General features: G+C 41.1%; 1 protein-coding gene across 1 annotated transcript in view; it reads right to left on the bottom strand.

Annotated features, from left to right (window-relative positions):
• Positions 1-2121: 2121 nt before the first annotated feature.
• The window catches only part of LOC113015942 (uncharacterized), a 60162-nt gene continuing 37091 nt past the window's right edge, over positions 2122-25192 (bottom strand). The window contains exons 17-18 of the mRNA XM_080297628.1: positions 10561-10607; positions 2122-10385 (exon numbers count right to left, since the gene is read on the bottom strand). Of these exons, the coding sequence (XP_080153754.1) occupies positions 9853-10385; positions 10561-10607 (580 nt within the window). The 3' untranslated portion in view covers positions 2122-9852. The remainder of the gene's footprint in view (positions 10386-10560; positions 10608-25192) is intronic.

The raw sequence follows: 25192 nt of genomic DNA, 5'->3' as shown, positions 1-25192 counted from the left end.
CTTCAAGAGGTGGCTCGAGGAGATGGTCTCCTGTCTATACCTGGAAGAAATTCGGTTCTCTACGTCTGATTCCATGGAGAAGTTCAGGAAGATATGGGGGCCCTTTATAGACCACATTAAGAAGGACAGTCCACGCCCTGGGTCCTGACCACATTGTTTTAACTGCTTTCATTCTGAGCTGTTGCCCATAACTGTTTTTGCATGATTGTTATCTGCTCCTCCTAGCGATCTTTGGATTTGATCTTGTGGATTGGACTCACTAGATTGTGAGTTGTTTGACATGTATACCAGTTGCTTTGTTTGCTTCTCTGCTGTTTTTAATAAGTGCTGGCCTTGTACCCTGTTGTGTGGTTTGTTGCTCTGTTTTTTTTGTTTGTTTGTTTGTTTGTTTTTTTTGGTTGTTATTGTCTTTATTGTCTGTGTTCTTCTGTCCCGCTGTTTGTGAATGTGTAAAAAAATTTTGAAACTTGCATAAATAAATACATAAAAAAAAAAAAAAAAAAAAAAGTATTTAGTCAGCCACCGATTGTGCAAGTTCCCCCACTTAAAATGATGACATGTATATGTATATATATATATGTATACACACACACACACATATATATATATATATATATGTATATATATATATATATATATGTATATATATGTACATATATATATGTATATATATATATGTATATATATATATGTATATATATATACATATATATATACATATATATATATATATATGTATATATATGTGTATATATATATATGTATATATATATATATATATATATATATATATTTCTTCATACATTCTTATATATTTCCTTACTGTGTATTGTGTATTTTGTTGTACAGATATTTTATTTTCAACTTTAATTTATATATTTTATCTTATTCTTTCCCAGTTAAATTTACCCTTCATTCTAATTTGTGTTGTACAGTTATTTCATTTTTAACTTTAATTTTTATATTTTATTTTATTGTATTCCTTCCTAATTAAATTTACCCCTTTTTAATTTTCATATTTATTTCCTATCTTATTCATAGCCTCTCCTTTTTTTTCTTTAGGTCACGAGCAGTTGTCTAAGCATTTTACTGCATATCGTACTGTGTATGACTGTTTATGTGACAAATAAAATTTGAATTTGATAAAAACATTGTTGTGTCTCTGAGTGTGACATATACTTCTGAGTCAGAAGTCTTACCCACACTATCCACATCTCAGAGAAAACACTGAATGTGTTACATAGATCATGTTTTCAGGAAATCACAGATGCAGAGCTTGTACAGGCGTGTGAGTCGTGTATGAGCTCCACAGTTTGGCGAAACGTCCTCCTAAACATGTGTTGATGACTTTGAGCACCATACAACAAAATACAAAGTGAACTTACCCCAACAACACTGTTTTCATAAAGAGATTGGTCTTTATGATTCAGAGAAGTAGAAGCAGCAGACTCTCATTTTCATGGGGTAACGTTCAAAGTAGAGATGGCACGATACCACTTTTTTATGTCCGATACCGATATCATAAATTTAGATATCTGCCGATAACGATATGAATCCAATGTAGTGTGTTTTTTAATCAATAAAACAGTTTTTTAATATCTTGCTGCATTTTGTATAAGTTCATACTCAACTTTAAATAAACAACAACACTAAAGCTATTCTGTTATACCTGTATGTATGTAAAAATACACTGCACCCAAAATATTTCATAGTTCAGCAATACTGATCAATCTAATAAACTTAAACCTACTCCATCCTTCCTATTCTGGTATTTTAAAGAGTACTTAGCAGAAATATTAAGCAACCTAACTAATAGGGTTGCCAACTCCCAGCAAAAAAAAATAGGGAACCACCCTCCACCTCATGATGCTTAATCGACGTAATCAACTTTAATTTGATGCAGTGTGAAAAAAAATGCACAGAATAAATTATTTTTCAAGAATAATTAAATAGATTCAACATCTTTTTTCAACAGAATTGCAGACTGCACAGATGGTATCTTCCCAAAGGAAAAAGTAGTATAGCTTATTAGACTTAACAGTTACTATATACAGTAATGGACTTTGTTGGAATCTCCCAATTCTTTTAATCTTTGGGCTGAAGGAAGGACAATACTCGGTGTATAAATGCTCAATCAACAATCATTTATTTCCATACAATTCAACACTTAAGAGCATTAGAACGTCCGGACGGGAGAGATGCTGACAGAGGGTTGCCGCATTTCTCAAAATGGTGGAGGGTTACTCAAGCTCTTATAGCCTCTAGTGGCCCCCACCTAGTCGTAAAAGCCTAAACATTCACATTCTTTCTCTGTTACGGCGCCTAAGTTATGACCTCGGCTCCCTGTCTTTCTGCTCTCTGTAAAGGTGTGGGTATGGAATGTGGTCTGTCTCCCCTGTCCTAGACACAGAGTCTCCTGCATACAACCTTTCTTTTCATGATTCAGCAGTAAAACATGTCAAGAACACAGTGTGAGACATTCACAGCAGATCAAGGATACAGAGTGATGCACACTTTATCTAATGAACTACAAAATGAATATGTTCTTTTAACCCAAAAGTATAATGAGAACTAAACTACATACACAGCACACCATCTAAACTAAAGGAAATTATATGACCTACAGCAGTTAACATAATTCAACTACTTTAACTACAGATATAAGATAACATATGATAACAGAATAATCTCACAACTTCTATACATTTTACATCAGATTAAAACTTTGGTTTAAGATTCAGATAATTATTTATTAAAAGCTAGACATTTTAAATGAGAATAAGAAAGAAAAGTATGTCTTTGTGCCCCCCTTTTCCCTGTTAATGCCCTATCGGCCCCCCTAGCTAAACTTTGCTAGATCAGCCCCTGTACAGTTACCAGCCGTCAGCTATGTAGAAAAGGATCCTGGTGTAGAAAGTAATATTAAATACATTCTAACAATAGCTTATCAAGGTTAAACGTGCTGCTGTTATTCAGCTGCTGGTTTCCTCTTTCTGGTGCAAAGTGGGCCAAAAACAAAGACGAGAGACGGACTCGTGACAGAAAAGCCGATCAGCTGATCATTGATCAGATTCATGATTGAAGTAGCAACAGGAGAGGGAAGGAGAGAGAAGAGGCAGTCGCTCCATATATTGGTTGTTAAGCTTAACGTGGGAATGCTTTACAAACATTCAGAGACGAACTTACACACTTGCTTTACTTCTCTCTGGGATAACTTCATCGGAGATGAAATGCTGGCTCCAAATACACACAGCCACTCTATCAAGAGAGCACATTGCTCCGACGTGCTACGGTTATGAGCTGAGTTATGCCGTGTCGCAAGTTTTGTGAGGTGCTTTTTTGATATTTAATGGATCGGATTACATTTTTTATTTCTCTCTGATATCCGAGCCAGTAATTTACGTCAGTATCGGACCGATACCAATACGTAATATCATCATCATCATCATTGTTTATTTATATAGCACTTTAAAAACACAAAAGGCTGACCAAAGTGCTGAACAATAGAAACATAATAGATACCATAAGAATAATAAATACGATAAAATAATAAACATAGCGAAAACAATAAAATACAAGTCAGTCAACCACTGAGTCAAAAGCCAGTGAATAAAAATGCGTTTTCAATCTGGATTTAAAAACCAGCACTGACGTCGATTGCCTAATGTGAAGAGGAAGATTATTCCAAAGCTTAGGACCCACGATAGAGAACGCTCAGTCTCCTCCTCCTGAATAACAGTCTCCAAGTCACGCCTTGAAAGAAAAGGTTTAACCTTCGACAGACGCCCGAGTTGATAGAATGATGATTTCACCACCCCATTCACGTGGCCATCAAAGGTAAGTGCAGAGTTGATTTTTAACCCAAGATTGGTAATCGAGCTCTTCAAGTGAGGGGTCAGAGCAGCAAGGTCAACATCAGGGATATCAGAGGAACGATTCGAGCCAAACAGAATTGCTTCCGTTTTACGTTCATTAAAATTTAAAAAGTTTTGAGCCATCCATGACTTAAAATCACTGAGGCAATCAAGCAGGAGTCTAAGTGGGGAGCTATCAGAATGACTGAAAGGAAAATAAAGCTGGCAATCATCAGCATATAGATGAAATGAAACTTTATGTTTATGAAAGATTGCACCCAGTGGCAGGAGATACAATGAAAACAGTAATGGCCCAAGAATAGATCCCTGTGGTACACCCCATGGCAGAGGGGCCACAGAGGACGATGACGAGCCCAACTTAACACAGAAGCTCCTGTTTGAGAGATATGATTTTATCCACAGGAGTGCCAAGCCAGAAATGCCCACACAATGCTGTAATCGAGAGATCAGCAGGTCGTGATCCACTGTGTCAAATGCAGCAGTCATATCTAGTAGTATAAGCACTACGTGTTTACCACAGTCTGTCGCTACCAGGATATCGTTCATAACCTTTATGAGAGCTGTCTCTGTGCTATGAAACGGCCTAAAGCCAGACTGAAAAACTTCAAACATTTGAGAGTTGTTTAGATAATCCATCAGCTGAGTGTGAACAACCTTTTCCAAGATCTTACTCAGAAAAGGAAGTTTAGAGATGGGTCTAAAATTTGACATTACTGAAATATCTGAGCCTGGCTTCTTAAGTAAGGGATAAATAACTGCATGCTTAAACTTACTTGGTACTTGACCTGACAAAAGGCTGGTATTGATTATGTTCAAAATATGTGGTCCAACAGTAGGAAACAGTAGCGGTTTTAGATACGGGCAACACGGGCGGTTACCCGGGGCGGCATCGTGTTGGGGGGCAGCGTCGTGGGCATCGGCAAAAAAAAAAAAAAAAAAAAAAAAAAATGCTTGTACTCATGCTGCCCCGACGTCATGCCAGCGCATATTGGGAATGGCATAGGCACCGATCGGTTTTCTATCGCCCATTTGCTGGGAGTAAGGGCGCCCTCCGTTTGCGAGGTGTGCTTGCTGCTTGCAGCACAGGGAGGAGAGGGCGGGGCGGCGGGGGATTCTCTGACCGGCTGGAGCAGCATCTAATAACCAACTCACAAAATAAAACAAACTAAAAACAAACCAACAAACACAAAAACACCAGACATCATGATACAGACTTATAATTTGCACTGATGTTTTTTCGAAATTCTATCTGCGAAAAGTGAGCGCGAGACCCCTCTGTGCGCCTGCTCGCTGCTGAAGTCAAAGTAAACTTTATTGTCATCTCTGCTACATACAGTCCAGTATATAGAGACGAGACGACGAGGCTCCAGTTACAGTAGTGCAAGTAAACAAACAATAAATATAAGAAGAGTAAGAAAATAAATATACACTTTAGGACCAGGAGTAAAGGGATCAATAACAATTTAAAATTTATAATTTACAGTTTGATGATTTAAAGTCTCACACACAACCCGTCGAAAGGGGAGAGGGCCGGCTGCTTCCAACAGAAGATAAAGTGGAGGGTCTCAAACTGGCAACCTTATCCACAAACAAATTAAGAAACCTATTACATATAACCTCAGAAGATTGCAAAAGAACATGATCCTCTGCATTCAGTACAGAATTAATGGTATTATACAGAACACGAGGGTTATGTGAATTAACAGCAATAAGTTGTGAAAAATAGGAGTTTTTGGCGGTCTTTACTGCCCTCTGATAAGCTTAATATCTGATCGGTCCATCTCTAGTTCAAAGATGACGCCAGTGTGTACGGCAGGCCGTCCTCATCTCTGTTGTCGATCTCTTTTCCTTGATATTTGTTTATTTTTTGTTATCTTTCTGGCACCAGGGCTGGACTGGTACAAAAAATCAGCCCGGGCATTTTGGCTAGAGACCGGCCCACCAGGTACTATAGGAAAAACCATAAAGCCTTTGAATGAAAACAAACGTCGTTGTGACAGTGATGTACACTGACTTGTTGGTACATATGTATCCATCTAATAAACTTAAACCTACACCATCCTCCCTATTCTGGTATTCTAAACAGTACTTAGCCGAAACCCAAAGACTCCTTGGTTGAGTTAACCTCCTGAACTATCTACAACATATGGTGGAAACCTGAAATTAAGACAGAGAAGACTAGAGGTGAGACATGACCATTACTGAATATTAAAAATAATAAATGACAGATTTAGTGATATTTTCATAAACTATTTATTTACCACATCAATAAACAGCATGGCAGGGCAAAATATTTTTTCTAACATGGCAACCTTTAAAAAGTGAAAGGAGACAGAAAGACAGGTGAGAAAGAATAAAACTTAATTGACTTTTTGATGGCATTTTGCACAAAGTACTGGTGTACAGAATCTAGAAAATGTGGGAAAATACTGGCATCATGTACAGTACTTTCATCTGAAGAAATTATGTTGGGACCCTGAAAAAAATTACCCATTCATGTCACCGAAAAGGTAAACCTGTTTCTCCATCGCCTGTTCAGCTCTGATGATTAAGTACGGACATCTCCTGGTTTCATCTTCATGTTTCCCTCTCACCAGACAACCAAACCGATGACCAGCAGCTTTTACGTCTGTGGCTCCAACAAACATCAGCTGATCCTAGAAAGTAATATTAAATAAATTCTAACAACAGCTCATCAAGTTTAAAGGCGCTTCTGCTGTTCAACGCGACCTCCGCTAGTTTCCTCCTTCTGGTGCAAAGTGGGAGATAAACAACCAAGAGAGACGGGACTTGCGGCAGAAACGCTGATCAGCTGATCATTGATCAGTTTCGTGATTGAAGTAGCAGCAGGAGAGGGAGGAGAGAGACAAGAAGAGGCAGCTGACAGCGTAAAGACGCAGAATAACTCCAGCTTTTTGTCTTTTTTTTTATTGTAGCTGAAGTACAGGACAAATCGCGTTTATTTTCAGCTCCATACGAAATGCATAATATTAACTCTGAATAGAGGATTCCGTTTTTTACCGGACGGTTTGCAACTCTACTAACTAACCTTATGAATAAAATAAAGTTCACCAGTCACATCATAGCACCCGCCCAGCTGTACACAGTACGAGTTATTGTAACTGACTGTAAAAAGTTAGCACAACGAAAATAAACTACACCTAAACTTGGCTTATATCTGACCCAAATAGACTGCAGGTCATAACTTCTTACCTGAAGCTCAGTTCACCTGACAGTCGGACCGGCGGGTCTCTCCTCCTCCCCCTCCCCTTTCCCTTATCCACCTGCTGGCCTCCACCACTTGCTAATTTTACTGAATCTGTGAAAGCTCCACCATAGCTACTACCAAACAATTGAGTTATTTTTACACATCTGCCAGCATCTGTCCAATCCGCCACCTTTCACAGTTTACACTGTTACGGGAAAAAAAAGACAACAACAAAAAAACATCAGCCCATTTAAAACGAGAAATTACCATCGGCTCACCAGGCAAATGCCTGGTATGCCCAATGGCAAGTCCAGCTATGTCTGGCACTATGCCCCCCAGATGGTTATGCATTAATCACTTATGACCGGGATACTCTGTTAAATCTTCGTTTTCCCCCCAATGCTGGGTTGGATCAAGGCTGGAATTTGGGAGACGCTACCTTTCCACATATCATCTCTTCCACTGGTTCATATGGTTCCCCTCTCTGCTCCCTGCCTAAGAAGCGCTATAGGAAGCGGGGCAAATGGAGTGGGTTTTGGGTTCGCTTTAAGGCTTACGCTTTAAGGCAAGGCAAGGCAAGGCAAGTTTATTTGTATAGCACAATTCAACAACAAGGTGATTTAAGGTGAGGGAATCAGCTGCAGCTAATTCCCTCACCACCGCGGGGATTATACGACTTCCATCTGCTCAGGATCCATCATCCTTCAGGCTGCTCAACCATCGCTGGATCTGTCCGGTCAGTAAACAAGCCTGTCCGGTTTCTCTGCCTGTTCGTGTTTGGATCCCCAGTGATGGTGTACGGCACAGGTATTTAAGCCAGCTAAGACGTGCTTCCAGCAGACATAAGATGCCAATCTCTCGGATGGCTTTATTAAACGCAAGATCGCTGGTGAATAAAACCTTCATCTTAAATGACCTCTTCCTCACCTCTCGGCTTGATGCTCTGTTATTGACTGAAACTTGGATTCGTCCTGGTGAGTCCTCTTCCTTTTCAGAGCTACTATCTCTGGACTGTGTGTTCTTCAGTTCACTGAGACCCTCGGGAAGAGGTGGAGGCATGGCCTCTGTTTTTACCGCATCCAATTTAAAATACTGCTGCTCACGTTTAAAATGACCAACAACACAGCACCGAGCTACCTTAAGGAACTCCTTAAATCGTAAGTTCCTGCCAGAGCATTAAGATCATCTACTCAGTTACTCTTGGTGCAGCCTAGATCTCGGCTGAAGTCTAGAGGTGACCGAGCGTTTGCCCTGGCTGCACCAGAGTTGTGGAATAACCTTCCGATTGTGATCCGGGCGTCTGATTCCATCCAATCTTTTAAATCACGGTTAAAAACCTATTTGTTTAATCTCGCCTTTCCTGCTTGTTAATGCTCGCACCTGACTTTTAGACTTACTCTATTTTTTCTTATACATATTTTTTTATGGCTTGTGCTTTTATTATGTTTTTATTTTGATATGCATTTTATATTACCCCTGTTTATTAGTGGCATTGACCTGTGAGTATATTTGATACTTTGCTAAAGCGTTATAATACTCGTGTTACTTCTCCGTCTCTTATGTTAAGCACTTTGGTATACCGCTGTTTTTAAATGTGCTCTATAAATAAAGTTTGTTGTTGTTGTTGTTGTTAAAAACAAACTTAAAGTTCGGCAACTGCCCTCTCCTACCTATTCTAGTTTTGAGGTTCAATTATTGGAGCTTGCTGGACCCCCAACGATTCTATGTGCTATGATTTATCGACCACCTAAATATAATAGGTCTTTTATTTGTGAATTTGCTGACTTCGTGGGTTCATTTTTACTAGGTTATGACCAAGCTCTTATTACTGGAGATTTTAACATACATATTTGTTGTGCTGATGACCCCCTAGCCAAGGATTTTCTTGCCTTAATTGACTCTTTTAACCTTACACAGTGGGTCTGGGAACCAACTCATCGTAAAGGCCATACTTTGGATTGGTTCCTCTCATATGCTTTGGATATTTGTACTATGGACATTGATAATGCTGGTATTTCTGACCATTTTTTGGTCATGTTTGATGTTGAGCTGTGTGCAATTGATTTAAATTCTAAAGGCTGTCATCGCCCTGTACGTATCATTAACTCTGAGACTGTGGCTAACTTCATTACGGCATTTCTAAACTTTGCCTTTTTTGATCCAGATTTCACTGATATTAACTGTTACACACCTCCCTTGGTTGATGATTTTGCCAACGCTATGCTATCCACCTGTTGTTCCATCTTAGATACTGTGGCCCCTATAAAGATGAAACGTCCCAGAACTTCTTATCAACCAAGCCTAAATGACACTATACGAGCCTTACGTCGTGTCTGCTGTAAATCTGAAAGGATTTACAGCAGACACGACCTATGACATTCTTTGTAGGAGCCGCTTTCTATACCAGAACTCCGTAAAGGCAGCTAAAGCAGCTTAAGATATTATTGAGACTAATAGCCACAACCCCCAAATGTTATTCAAAATTTAATTCAGTGATAAATCTCTGTCCGGACTCTTTGAGCTCGGCCTCTCAGGCTCTCTGTGAGCAATTTCTTAATCATTTTAGTGGAAAAGTTTTATTACTGAAGGCTTCACACTCTCACTGTCTTGTGCTGAACCCTGTTCCGGTTTTAGGATGCATGTCCACCTTTTCTCACTTTGAGCTGTTATCACTCCCCACTCTTAAGGGAATAATTGAACAATTGAGAAACTCAAATTCTGTGCATGATATCCTTCCATCCTGAATTATCAAGGAAGGTCAAGCTCAACTCAGCACAGACACATTGAGGAACCAGACCAGACATAAAAACCAGGATAAAGAGGTTCAGTGAATGTGGTGTTGAAGGTGTGGAGGTGGATCAGAATGTCAGAGGAGACTCTGTAAAAGGACAGCGTGCCAGCAGGAAAGTCCACATACACTGCTACTCTGTTAGGGACAGAGGACGAGAAGGAGGAGGAGATGGATGTTTCTTTGTTATTGTGCCAGACAGAACGAGGACCATCACCAGAGCAGAGCAGATTCCATGATTGATCATTCCATCCAAACACACAGTCATTACTCCCTCCTTTCCTTCTGATTCCACTGTAACTCACTGATATATAAATGTCTCCTCTGCACTCGACCTCCCAATAACAGCGACCAGTCAGACCATTTCTACACAGCAGCTGAGGATGAACATCAAATCTGTCTGGATGATCAGGATATGACTGCTCCTCTATCACACGTGTCACCTTCCTGTTGTTGTCAGACAGTTTAAGTTCTCTGTGTACTGTGTTTGTGTCGATTGTGAGTTGACAGGAATCTGATGGAGAGAACAAACACAATCCAGCTGCAGTTATTGATCCATCATTTGTTCATTGATTGACACTTTAATGATGACTCCTGACATCACAGATGTGAATGAGTGATGTGACAGTTTGAAGATGGTTGAATGTGTACTGCTTTGTTTTCATGAATCACATTAAATACACACTTACACTTCTTCAGCCCTGGTGTCAACCATTGGACTCCAGCAGGCTCCACCCTGAAAGGAGGAGGGGGGTCAGACCAGCACAGTCTCTTTCAGCATGCACACATGGACATTGCATCGCTCTCATATACATACTGTTAGATACTGATAAAGGAACAGTCCAACATTTTTACAACTACACTTAAATCCATATGTGGATCAAACTGCTGATGATCTGGATCTATCGCTATCAGTATCAGTATGAAATATGACTGATTCATTGGTAAATGGCCTGTATTTGTATAGCGCTTTACTAGTCCCTAAGGACCCCAAAGTGCTTTACACATCCAGTCATCCACCCATTCACACACACATTCACACACTTGTGATGGTCAAGCTATATTGTAGCCACAGCCACCCTGGGGCGCACTGACAGAGGCGAGGCTGCGGGACACTGGCGCCACCGGGCCCTCTGACCACCACCAGTAGGCAACAGGTTGAAGTATCCAAGCTGGGGCTCGAACCGGCAACCTTCCGATTACAAGGCGAACTCCCAACTCTTGAGCCACGATCGCCCCCATCTTTATATTCCTCTTCTCCTGGAAAGGACACCTCCCTGCCTTTGCTGCCAGCTGTTTTTCTTCTCTTGGTGTCAGTGTGATTACTGTGCATGACCTCTGAGTGGGTGCAGCATCCCCATGCAGCATAGCATGTATTTATTTTATTTCCATTTTATATTAATCCATATTATATATTCTATATTTATATATGTGCATATTTGTATATATGGTATATTTTTGCTTATATCCTTACTCTCATCCCCCTTTATTGTATCTGTAACATGTAATTTCTGTCGGTGCTATGCTACTGGAAACTGAATTTCCTTAAGGAACCCACCCGAGGGATTAATAAAGTTTCATCTAATCTAATCTAAGAGCAGCAGAACATTCAGTCTTTCATCCCCTAACTGCTTCATCATGATTTAACACACTTGATCCTTCTAGGGGAAGTACGTTTTATGCATTTATGAGCTGCTTTGAATTCACACTTTACAAAATTAACATTAGATCTATCATCTTCTCCAGGATTTTCCTGATTTTACATTTCAACATGATTTGTTTTTGTTCTCTCTCACACCAATCTTCATCAGTTCAATTATTTCCACAAAGGATTTGATTAACTTTTTTAGCCAGGATCTCTGCTTTTTTGAATTCATACTTCCTATTGTTCCTTGACCTACTAATACTGGATTCTGCAGTTGTTTCCTGACTCCACACATTCTCAATAGGTGTGCTTCTTCCTAAATTACTGCAGTATTCCTGCCAGTATGTTCTTTTAATTTTCCTCTTTCCTCATTACTGCTGAGCCTTCTTTATATTGTGTTTCTTTTAAGCTGCCTGAATGCTCTTTCTGTCCTTTACTGCTGCATTCGGTACCATTGTCTTCTGTACTGTTCCTCTACTCACTTGGACAGCTTCTTCAACTGCATTTATTCTAAGATCAGTCAGCTTTTTATGGATATCATCTCCGTCCTCCTCCATCCTAACATCATCTTGATAATTTTGTTTGAAATTTTCAAAAAATAAAACAAAAACAAACCCAAAACAAAGACAGACACAAACTGGCTCAGATGCATTACAGGAAAAAAAACAATTAATTCAAACAAAATTGCACTTCACAATACAGAATAAAATACAAAAAGCTGAAGTTGATAAAAGTTTACAAATCTGAGTCTAGTTCAGCCCAATCTGGATTTTGCAAAGTATTCCTAAAAGGGGTTCCAAACTTTCAGAAGAGAATCTTTTGAGTTTTTGCTGAACCTTTCCATTTGTATTATGGACATCATGTCTGTTACCCACAACTGAAAGGAAGGAGGGGTGGGGGACTTCCATTCCCTCAGTATTAATTTCTTGGCGACAATCAAACCTAGCTCCAGTGGCTCCTGCAGTTGGGAGTAGCTCTGACGTCAGAGAACACCCAAAAATTACAAGTTCAGGTTCGGGCTGTAGAGGATTCATATATGCCTTGGAGTACCAGTCAAATATTTTAAACCAAAAGCCTGTTAATGAGGGACAAGACCAAAAGGCATGGAACAACGTACCTTCTGTCTGTCTACACCTGTCACATATTGGGGAGACAGAAGGAAAAATTTTGTGCAGTCTGACCTTAGAATAGTGTAACCGGTGGAGGATTTTAAATTGAATTAATTGGTGTCTGCTGTTTATAGAGCAGGAGTGGATTTTGGACAGACACTTCAGGCACCTTCATCCCCGATTCTTTCTCCCAAGCCTGCCTAGTCCCAACGGTATGCACTACAATAGAGTCACCAAATAATTGTATAGTTTTTGTGATAAGATGTCTGGAATCAGGTCGGCTCTTGAGGATTTCATAGATCCCGTGCTCCGATGGTAGAGTTGCAAAGTCTTTAAACTTGAATGGGATGTAATACTTGACCTGCAGATATCTATAAAAGTTTGAATGTGGCAGATTATATTTCCCTTTTAGTTTACCAAATAAAAAAGATTTATTATCAATATACATATCCTTAATAGACAGTAAACCCTTTTCTCTCCAGTCATGATAAGTCTTATCTTGCCAAGGAGGCATGAAGTCATGATTGAAACATATTGGCATCTGTACAGATGTGTCTGGCAGTTCCAAAAAACGTCTAATCTAATTCAAGATTCTAATGGATTGTTTTAATACAAAACCCAGACATTTATAAGAGTCCAATTTTTCAAACTTGGTAAATAACATAGCCGACAGGGAGGAATTGTTCACTTATTCAGCTTCCAGTCTAACCCACAATGGGGGCGTTGATGCCTGGTCATCAGGGGAGTCCTGCTGCCAGAACACTAACACTCTGATATTAGCAGCCTAGTAGTAATGTTTAAAACTGGCAGGCCCAGCTCTCCTTCTCTCTTGGTTTTCTGCAAATGCACTTTAGAGATTCTAGCCCTTTTACTATTCCAAATATTGGACTGAATGACTGAGTCCAAATGTTTGAAAAAGGCCGCTGTAAGATAAATGGGGAGATTTTGATATAGATATAAAGATTTGGGAAGAGAAATCATCTTAATTGAATGGTTGATGGTATATCGTGATAATTTACCAAAAGCTGTAATCAGGCTGAGGAGCAGAGGAACTGATTGTTCAGCATCCTGCAAGTACAGTATTACATCATCAGCATACAAACTAATGATTCAACACCTCCAACCTGGAGCCCCTTGATATCTGGATGCTCTCTTATAGCCACAGCGAGAGGCTCCTAAACGATGGCAAAGAGTGCTGGGGATAGTGGACAGCCCTGCTGCACCGAGCGCTGCAGAAGGAATGGGGCAGACCGGTTGTTATTTGTCAAAATAGAGCACATTGGTTCTGTGTAAATCAGTTTCACCCAAGAAATGAAAGATTCACCAAATCCAAATCTGCGCAGTGACTCAAACATGTAAGGCCACTCGACCTGGTCAAATGTTTTATGTGCATTCATGGCTAGAGCAGAGGCTCCCTTAGAATTTTTATAGTCGGAATAGATGATATTGAGTCTAATATTGAGCCTAACATTGAAAAAGGAAAGTCTACCAGGGATAAACCCCATCTGGTCAGGATGAATAATGTTTGCCAAATGTTTGTTCAATCTAGCAGCCAGGATTTTTGTAACTATCTTACGGTCAAAATTTTGAAGTGCTATCAGCCTAAAGTTAGCAGGGTCAGTGTTACGTTCCCCTAAAAGAGTCAAGGCGATGAGGGAAAGTAACAAAAAATGTCGGAAAAAGGAGACAAGGAGGCAAAAGGGTTAAATTAAAGAGTTTTATTAAAGTTTCTATTAATAACTCAAGTGAAAGAAACGGACAAGCCGCTATCACCATTTAAGGAAACAAACAAAACTCAAGCGTTGGTCAATAAACTGAAAAGTAAGTCAAAAAAAGAGTTTAGTCACCAAACACTGGCAGGAGTAAACAGCCACCGAACGCAGCTCACTAGCTGCAAACACACAGCTCACTAGCTGCAACCACTAACATGGCACTCTGGCCCAGAGCTCACCTTTCTCTGGGCTTAAATACCTTTAATTGCTGATGTGAGTCAGCTGTACAAAAGAAAAAGGTGACACCTAAGGCATTAGAGCTGGTAGGACACGCCCACACAGGCTACTTCAGGAAGAGGCCCTGCTAGGGCCGTAACACCCCCTCCCATAAATACAAACCCATGGTTTGTCAAATGGTTCTACCCGTTACGATAACCAAAACAATTAATCAAGTCCATAACCGTTGCACCACCAAATTTGTAGGCTTTTCACCTGCCAAACCCCACAGCAACAGTTAGGCATTGCCTGCGGAAGCTGCCAACCCCATCTCAGTGGGTTTAAAACACTGACTGAGGGTGGCCCCAGACCGTCAAAACAGTCTCCCATCTGGTAGCCAGGAATTTTTTTAGCCATCACATGTGGAGAACCCAGCAGGCAACTAGAAGACCTTACTGGAACAGTTTTCAGATGATTCCTCAGGTCAGGGGTACAGGCATGTTTGTTAGCCAGGTGTGCAGGTCTGAGTGGTGGTGTTATACACAATCTGTCACACTGCAGGTTATTTTGAGGTCCTGAGAAATGGTCAACCAGTGGCAGCTCAGGGTTAGTTCACCTCTTACACTGACCACATGAGCCCCTTAAGCAACTATGCCCCAAGTGTGGTCTTTTGCTGGGCCTGACAACCTTGTCAGTTTGGGAACCACGACTGACTGTTTTCAAATCAGGACTTCTTCCCTTCGGATGCGTTTTCCGCTTAAGTGCCAGTTTCACACAATTAGCAACCACATGGCCAGGCTTGTGGCAGAAGAAACACAGTTTGGCCCTAGATCTTAAAACCACAGTTACATTAGCCTTGTTAACTGGCCCACTCCTAGCTCTCCAAGATGTACTACGGCACAGAGGGATATCATGTCATACAGCATTGGCTTTATGAGTCAGCTTAAACTTATCTGCCAAGGTGGCAGTTTGCTGTAAAGTGGAAACCCTCTGTTCACCTAAATAAAGAGCAATACACTCAGGAACAGAGTTTTTAAAATCCTCCACAAGCATTAGCTCACATAGCGAACTCAAATTATTAGCCTGGCTTGCAGAGCACCAAATAGTTTTGAGGATGGTCTTTCTGACACTAGTTGTGTAGAGGATATATGTAGGAAGGGGTCGAGATAACAGTTAAGATCTAAAGCCACTATTATATTAGAATCGTTATCTGGGAGCAGATAAAAAATTCTCTTAACCCCTTAAAGCCGGTCGGAGCGGGCATGCTCCGTTTTGCATAACTATTTTTAAATCCCGGTAGCACTGCAACCACTTAAGCTAGCGCAATAATTTTTTTTGCATATGAAACCGGAGGAGTTGTACTTACATCTTATGCCATCACCTTGTCCTAAGTCACAGTTTCCTTCCACATATAGTTTTGCAAAAATTGCATAAAAAGCACTTGCAGCAACAAAAACATAATATTCCAGAAACACTTCCTACATCCATCAGCGTGAACTATCGCATGTCCGCCATGACCTGCCTGAAACCGGAAGTGATGTCATTTTGCGGAAATGTAGTTTTTTACCATCGTGGCCTTATGAGCCTATACTGGTGTTTTTAAAAGTTATGTTTGACTTTATGACTTTCTGTGTCGTTTCTGGGATGCTTAGGACTCATATTGCACTGCTGGAAATAGTTTACTTTGATGCACATGCTGTTTATTTGCAAATTTGCATTATAATATTTATTTTCGTTTTTCCTGCAGTATATGAAAATTGGTGTATTTCAAAAATAAAATTATGAAGACACTTAAAATAAATTTCCTGTGGTGGGAAACTATTTTGTGCAACTTTTTTGTATTTACAGTTTTGAGGGATAAGCCTCTTAAATTTCTCTAACTAGAAATATATGTAAAAAACAAAACAAAAACGATTTTCAATTTTTTTGTAGTTTATTGCACTTTTTTTGCAATTTATGTAATTACTATGCACTTAATACTTACATATTATTAAAATGTGGGCTATAATGGTTGTATTGATGTAAATCAACTTGAAATGCTCCCAAAAATGGCACTACAGCATGTAAAAATATAATATAAGCTCTGGCGGGCTTGGTTCTATGGCAGGTCTTAAATGGTTAAACAAACTCATTTCATATGTGTTTGGGCCATATATATTTAGGAGTGTTAATGGGTGAAAATTTGTGGTACCAGAGACCATTATATATCTACCTAGGGGATCGGTAACCACAGAAGTAATCTGAAATGGGACATTCTTCCCAAATAGTATTGCGACAGCACGTGCGTGTGAGGTGAATGGTGACAGATATATCTGAGATACCCAGTTGCACTTTAATCTATGTTGTGTATCTTTTTTAATATGAGTCTCTTGCAGAAAGATAATATCTGCAGATAAGGATTTCAAATGCTTGAAAACTTTTTCCCTTTTTATAGAACTACCCAGCCCCTTCACGTTCCATGAGATCAACAGCAGATTTCCCCCCTCTGCCTTCACACCACCCTGGACATCAGTCATTATAAATATAAGTGATCAAATTCAGCAGTGTAATCTTGCATAACATAGAAAAATAGAATACACGCATATGAGCCACAAAACAAAAAACAATAAACAAAAACCAAAAAACCCACCCAACCCGTCTCCCAAACATGACGCACATCTAAACAAAACCGAGGCTGCTAGGCAAATTACGAACCTCACTTGTCAATGTCACAGTGCCCTCCACCGCAACCAACCACTTATTTAACTAATATAAATATTGTAATATTTTGATATATTACAGAACTATGACACATTACCAAATGATTTTAATGAACCATGCATTTTTTGGAAGAGCCGATTAGCGCCACAATGCATTGATAGTTAGCATACAAATAATAGCTGCAACACAGTGCAGTCTGATAGTCCACAGAGTGACGCACGACACAAACTGAAAGCTTGCTCACCTTATTAAACAGAGAAAAAAAAAGGAAGATGTGCAATCACAGCCAGTGAGCACATTACTCCTCCCTTTGTAGCACTGTGTTTCTTCTGCTGGTGAGCCGCCTCTGCCCGTGCCGGATGGTTGAAAACCTCTGGAACAGTACAGGTGACCTTTCCAGTACAGGTGAGCCCAAAATTTTTTTAGCCCAAAATAACCCATTATTTTGGGCTAAAAAAAAATTGTTATGCAAGATTAAAAAATTTAGACCAAAAAAATTTTGGTCTAAATCTAAAATGAATCGAAGCACCCTCAAAGATTTCTTACTTTTTTTTGGACAATATTTGCTGTTTGTGTGACACACTACTAAAAATATAAAAAGCATACAGAACTTGATTGAGACGTAACATTTTAACAACAAAAGTATAGATAACCCCCCTCTCCCAAAATGGTTTGTTCCAGCTCATCTTTCCCCTACTCTGGCTCTAGCGCCCTTTCTGCCAGAGCGATGGTGGCTGAGACTGTGCCTGGCTTAAAACAGGACATATTAACTACATTTAACCCTAGGTTACTCTTTATATAGTTAGGTAGGAGTCAGACCATGTTTCTTTTTAGCTGAAAAACATTACACCCAGGTAACCTGCAGTGTTGAAAAGGTGTTTTCCGACGATGTTTGCTAACCTACAATCCATCCTGCTCTGTAGTAAAATCAGCGACATTTGACCACCTTGTGACCCCCATTGAAATGTATACAGCCTATTTAAAATCTAAAACTTATAATTGTCCGTAGCCTACTGTTGTTACCACTGTCCTGTTTGAAATGGATACTAACTAGCTAACTGACTGAATGCCCATTAACCTTATAACTCCTGTTGTGTGTGTGTGTGTGTGTGTATAGAGAGACAGCCAGGTTCATAATGGATATGAGGAAGTTTTTTGAAAAAGAGGAGCCACATTCAGGTAAAAGTGTAAAATCAAACGATCCGTTAATCAAGAATAATGTTGGATCAGTGTTTCAATATTTATATTTTTATTAGATGTTCATGTGGTTTGGTTATTTGCCTTTTGGTTGAAAGCACACTGAGAGAGGACTTTTTGTTAGTGATCTTAATAGTATTTTTTTCATATTAATGTAATTTTTTCATCTAATTGAATACAATTTATTTGTGTATGATTGTCAGTCCAAAGAGGGAGAGAGGAAAGAGGGGAACGTGAGGAGAAAGTACAAGGTCAGGAAGAAACAGGTAAGAAAACAGACAGGGAATAGTGACAGGCAAAACAGAAACTGTTAAACTGACAAAGAGAAAAACATCTGATTTTACTCATACAATCTGGAAGTTGTGTTCTCCCTATATTAAAGCTGCTATACAGAATCTGCAAAACAAACTGTGTTGAAACATTTTTGACCCTTTAACCACAACATAACCTTTTCCAACATAACATTATAATTGATTGGGGAGATTAAAATTAATGATATATTTTTATGTGGTTCAGCCACAACTCTACTAAAACCTCAGCCAGTAATAGGTAGGCCAACTTTTGGACCGTCCAGTTGTCTGTATGACTGCCGCAGTACGTACATCACATTTGCACTCTATCAGAAAGTGCCAAACAGCCCTGGTGGAGTGAGGAGCTGTAAAGAGAAGCAAAGTGCTCTGTTTATATTCTAAAAATGTTGTAAGCTAGCTAGTTTCAAAGATTCTGTACTGCAGCTTTAAATGTTTTCCAGAAGCACACATACACTTCTCCAAAAGTTGATTCTGTTCATCTGGACGTAGCATTTTGTGGGAGAAACGTTTCATCACTCATCCAAGTGACTTCTTCGGTCTCAGCTGACTGCAGGTTTCCCCAATCTTATAAACAGTACATTTGCATAATGACTGAAACCAGCCCACTGAAGGAACAATGGGCTGGGAGGTCAGTTCCTTAATCTTAATCACACATACACTAATCAGTGTTTCTCAAACTTTTTACAGTGTGTACCACCTGATAAAAATGTCAAGCTCTCCCAAGTACCACTATGAAAGCATGAAACTTATAAATCTTACAACACAAAATTAGTATTATTAAATTAGTAAAATTAGTATCTGCAGTAAAGATTTACTTCAAAAAAGTGTTTTGCTTTTCTTTCACAAATGTGGGATTAAATTGTCTTAAAATGTACAAAACAGCGATGTCATGTTTTGAGACGAGGACCCAGGCACAGAGAGACTTGATGAATTTAAGAATCTTGTGATTTAATTAAGAAATTTGCAGACTTGCACAGAGATGGTAAAATTATGATGACTGATAATGGAGACGAAGACAACAGACGACGAAGACAGGGAGGATGCAGGGGTTTAAATGCACCAAGGAGACAGTCAGAGGGAACTCAGGACAGCTGGAGACATTTAAGGATGCAGGGACTGACAGAGACAGGGAAGAAGTCTCATAGTGACGTGTAAAGTTTATTTTGCCTGGCTGGGCAGCTCTCTGGGTGCTCAGCACCCTCAAAGCTCTAATCCTAGAATCGCCCCTGCAATGCAATAATTAATCCACAGGTACGAGTCAATTCCAAATCCTAACATCATCTAACTCTTGCTTAACTTTAGACTTAAATATACTCCACTGAGCCATTTCTCCACACTCTTTGTTTATCAGTTTCAGTTCTGTTTTCCAAGTAATGGGATAGTGATTTCATCCCATAGTTGAAGTAAACTTCCAGCCTATAACCTCCAGTAACAATTCAAAAAGCCACCAATCCTCAAATATACACACCAGCCAATCAGCTCATTTCTCACTATCTTTGTGCTTCATCTCTGTCCTCCTCCTCCCAGCTTGCTCAATAAATCATTACAGGTTAAGAGCCTACAAATGCCATGTAGCTATCAATTAAAGGACAGTATTTAGCTCCTTTCATAAAGGATGCTCCAGTGTCTCCCCTGCTAAAGGAGGCAATAAAAGAAGCATTGAAGCACCTTTCCTTAGCATTTGGAGAATTCATGCAGCTCTTATTGTTTTTCATTTTTCCTGTGCCTGCATTGGATTTCTGTTTTATTGACAGTTTTATGATTTTGGAGTTTTGGCCACTAAATGCTCATTTTTGTCACTTCCTCACCTGTCTCTGCATCTTTCACCTGCCATTAGGATTCATTTTGAAATCATCACCCTTTCAGAGCATTTTACGGTCAGGCTCCAGTGAATGTAGTCCATCTCCACCACCACTCTTTATCTCACATAGTTAATTCAAACATGCTAAATTTACAGTCTGTCCTCCTTTGCTCCACATCTTAGCCCCTACCACCAGAGATATGAGCAGAGGATGCAAGGAAGGGATACAAGGAGAGAGGAGTCAAGGCAACAGGGTGTGTTAGCACAACTACAACTTGATTTTATGGTCTCAGATTTAAAAGTATTTTTTAGATTCTACTTTTAATAAAATTCTTAACAGGCTATGTCTCTGTGATTGTCAGGTCCTCTCACAATTCATTTTTATTTTTTATTAACTTTAAGTATTTTAATTAATTAATTAATTTGAATTAATTCATTTTTTGATCAACAGTTTTCACGTCTTCCAGTGTTTGTGGGACAATAGGATAAATATGTTCTAGCCCTGTCTCTGTATAGATAATTATCTGACCTGAATGAGGTCAAAAGGGAGGATTTTTCTGAAAATGACTGCGCCAGACATACAACTGCAAGCATACAGAGATCTATCCAAATGGTGAATATATGGTAAGCAAAAAACTGTTATCATTAATGATCTGGCAAAAGGCCTCCTTGAAGACCCCTTACACTAATATCTGTCTTATAATAATATATTTATTAATATATTTATTATCCAGCTGGACTAGTTTTTCTGCTCCTGAAAATGTTCCAGTATCTGTGATTCGCTCTCGCACTGCAGGCTTACTTGTTGTTCCTAGAGTATTTAAGAGTAGAATGGGAGGGAGAGCCTTCAGATTTCAGGCCCCTCTTCTGTGGAAACAGCTTCCAGTTTGGATTCGGGAGACAGACACGATCTCTACTATCTCTAGATTAGGCTTAAAACTTTCCTTTTTTTAAAAAAGCGTATAGTTAGACCGAAAGAACGAGATCGCAGATACAAGCGGCAGAAATGAGCTTCCTCCGAAGGGTGGCTGGCCTCTCCCTTAGAGATAGGGTGAGAAGTTTGGCCATCCGGGAGGGGCTCAGAGTAGAGCAGCTGCTGCTCCACATCGAAAGGAGCCAGCTGAGGTGGTTCGGGCATCTGACAAAGATGCCCCCTGGGCGCCTCCTGGGTGAGGTGTTCCAGGCATGTCCCACCGGGAGGAGGCTCCGGGGCAGACCCAGGACACGCTGGAGAGATTATATCTCTCGGCTGGCCTGGGAATGCCTTGGTGTTTCCCCGGATAAGCTGGAGGAGGTGGCTGGGGAGAGGGAGGTCTGGGCCTCGCTGCCCCCGCGACCCAGCCTCGGATAAAGCGGATGAAGATGGATGGATGGATGGATGGTATAGTTAGGGTTGGATCAAGTGACCCTGAATCCTCCCTTAGTTATGCTGCAATAGGTGTAAACTGCTGGGGTATTCCCATGATGCATTGAGTATTTCCTTTTCAGTCACTTGTCTCACTCAGCATGTATTAATAGACCTTTCTGCTCAATCACACGTGTTATTAATCTCCGGCTCTCCTCCACAGAATGTTTTTCATCCTGTCTTCCTTCTCTCAACCCAACCAGTCGCAGCAGATGGCCGCCCCTCCCTGAGCCTGGTTCTGCCGGAGGTTTCTTCCTGTTAAAAGGCAGTTTTTCCTTCCCACTGTCGCCAAAGTGCTTGCTCATACGGGGTCATATGATTGTTGTTTTTTTTCCTCTATATGTATTATTGTAGGGTCTACTTTACAATATAAAGCGCCTTGAGGCGACTGTTGTTGTGATTTGGCACTATATAAATAATATTGAAGTGAAATTGAAAACAGTCAGATAAGTCAAACTTTACTTGACTCATTCTTCTTGCTTCCTCCACTTCTGTACAATTGATTCATTAATGTCAAATTCCCTCACAGCTGCTCTATTCCCATGCTGTTGCAATATATTAATGACTACACCTTGTATTGTGGATGGATTATCTCAGTTGTTCTCCTGACTGAAGTTTGCATTTGTCCCAAACCATTGGGAACTCTCACGTTAACTTTTATCGAGTGAAAAAAAGTTAGGGTTCATCCTCCAGCTTCACTGTGTTTATGTTATGCTACACTGTTCCAAAAAATAGTTATGTCAAATTATTTTACTGTGTATCTTACAGTTGTGTACTGTTTTTCTAGAATAACATTACATTTACATGGATGTGGATGGTGGGGTGGGTGCAGTTTTCTCTGTGGTGGGGTTGGGTGGACTGTCCCGGGCTCTGTGGGGCCGGGCGGCGCTGCTGCACTGGGCCCGGTCTGGATGGGCCTGGGCCCCCTTTCCCTGGCGGGTCGCGGAGTATGGGGGTGCCTACTGGGGTCAGCGGGGGAGCTGGCCCCAGGGAGGGGTCACCTGCCCCTCCCTTCCTTCCCTCCCCATCTCCAGCTGCCTCCCTCTTCCCGCTCCACCACAACCACCCACACATGCAGGGCCTTGGAGTAGGGGTATGTCACCAGGGTGCAGAGGAGGCTACCCCCCCCCCCCCCCCCCTGTCCCCTTCTGGCTGCCTCTGCCTCAATTTTATCCCACAACTTAGACATTCACATTACTCACACTCTCATTACACATACATATAGGATCTTGGGGGTGGGCACGATACACAGAGTCCAAAGTACCATCAGGGTGTACACCCCACCCCTGGCATCGTTGCCCACCTCTCAATTTTAAATACACGTAGACATTGAGGGCTAGCAGGAGGGACCATGCGCTTACCTGCTGCTCTCTGGCAGGTAGGTCCAAGCCCTCCTGGGTTTTAAATGCACCTTAGAACACACATGCATCAACATTACAATGAGCGGGTGGAGGGAGGTTCTGAGTCTTCTCTCACCCCCGTTCTCTGCGACCTGCTGGAGCAGGGGGGCTAGGAGGAGGAGTTGGCCGTCCGACTGCGGTCTGGAGTGTGGAGCCTTCCTGCTGCTGCGGAGTCGGGGCGGTCTGCCTCCCTCCACCGCAGGGAAAAGGGAAACACCACCTGGGTCTGGGTGCAGTTCCCCCCTCCAGGGGCGGGGGCACCTAGACCCGGTTTGTAGAGTACGCTTGGGGAGTGTGATCGTGTGTACAACGTCTCTTTATGTCTGTCTCCACGTTGGTTGAGTGTGGAGTAAGTGCATTTGAGAGCATGAGGGTGGGAATGGATGTTTGTATCTGTGTGTGCCTGTATGTCTGTGTCTATATGTCAGGTTGGGTGTCAGGCGCCACCTCTCTGGGGACATCTCAGGCCCTCCAAGGTTTGGAGGCCTATCTCCCCCTACCACCACTTCCCCTGCCAGTGGCGGACCCCCTCAGACATCGGTGCGTTGGTGGTTCTTTGTGTCCGGGGATGGGCGTCCAGGTACACACCGGCTCACTCCTTGGCGGCCGCTTATCGGGGCCTGGAGCCTGGGGCTCGCCCGGGCCACTTCGGAGGTGGGGTGCCCCCGGCCTCTCGGCCTGGGGCTCGGTCACTCAGGCGCGGCTGGCTGCCGGCGGAGCTCACGGGCGCGTCACTGCAACTCCCCCTGGCTTCTGCTCCGCGGCTGCTGAGTGAGCCCTCATCTGGGACTCTCCTCAGCTCTTTCCGGGACAGTGGCGCAGCTGCCCCTCTGTTGGTCTTCCTTGGTCTCTTGTGTTCTGGGGGCCTCTGGATGTCTGGAGTTTTGATCTCCTCCATACCTGCTTCATACCCTGGAGGACGGGGCTGTGGCCCCCCCACACCCTCTAGCAGATTATTACATGAAGGAACCTTTTAAAAAACAAAAAACAAGCGCGTCCATGCTCACAGGTGTACACACGGGTGGTCACACCCACAAACTACACCCTTTTTGGCTCCTACCTCAAAGCACACTGTGTTCTGTTGATCTTATGTGCTGCACAATGATGTTTAATATTTGGTATTTACTGTCATATTCCCATATATCATTGTGATGTTGTTTATTCTATTACTCTTGTTCTCTTCTGCTTGCTTTCTTTTTTTCTTTCTCAGCAGGTGATCCAGGTGATTGATATATGCATTTTTTTTCTCTGCCCGTTCTGTTGGTTTTTGTCTTTTGCCCTTCTCCCCCGTCCCTCTTCTCAGCTGTTTCTCTTTCCCTCTTTCTTTCTCCCCTTCTTTCCCCCAGTCAAGTCTGTCCCGTATTCAGTAAGTGAAAATAAAATAAACAATAAAAGGTGAATCAAATGGACCATTACGGCAAGGCTGGGATGGTCAGTTTGGTAAAGTAAATCCGTTGGGCATCTTTCTTTGCCTTTAGACAACAATTCTGATGGCAAAAGAGCCAAACGGGACAGGCCAAAAAAAAAAAAAAGAAAAAAAAGAAAAAAAATGCATATATCAATCACCTGGGCCACCTGCAGAGAAAGAAAAAAGAAAACAAGCAGAAGAGAACAAGAGTAATAGAATAAACAACATCACAATGATATATGGGAATATGACAGTAAATACTAAATATTAAACATTATTGTGCAGCACATAAGATCAACAGAACACAGTGTGCTTTGAGGTAGGAGCCAAAAAGGGTGTAGTTTGTGGGTGCGATCACCCGTGTGTACACCTGTGAGCATGGACGCGCTTGTTTTTTGTTTTTTAAAAGGTTCCTTC

Source organism: Astatotilapia calliptera, chromosome 23 (assembly GCF_964374335.1).
Source record: "Astatotilapia calliptera chromosome 23, fAstCal68.1, whole genome shotgun sequence".
NCBI classification, from domain to species: domain Eukaryota; kingdom Metazoa; phylum Chordata; class Actinopteri; order Cichliformes; family Cichlidae; genus Astatotilapia; species Astatotilapia calliptera.
Note: the sequence above shows the minus strand (reverse complement) of the source record. Positions and strands in the feature narration are given on the sequence as shown.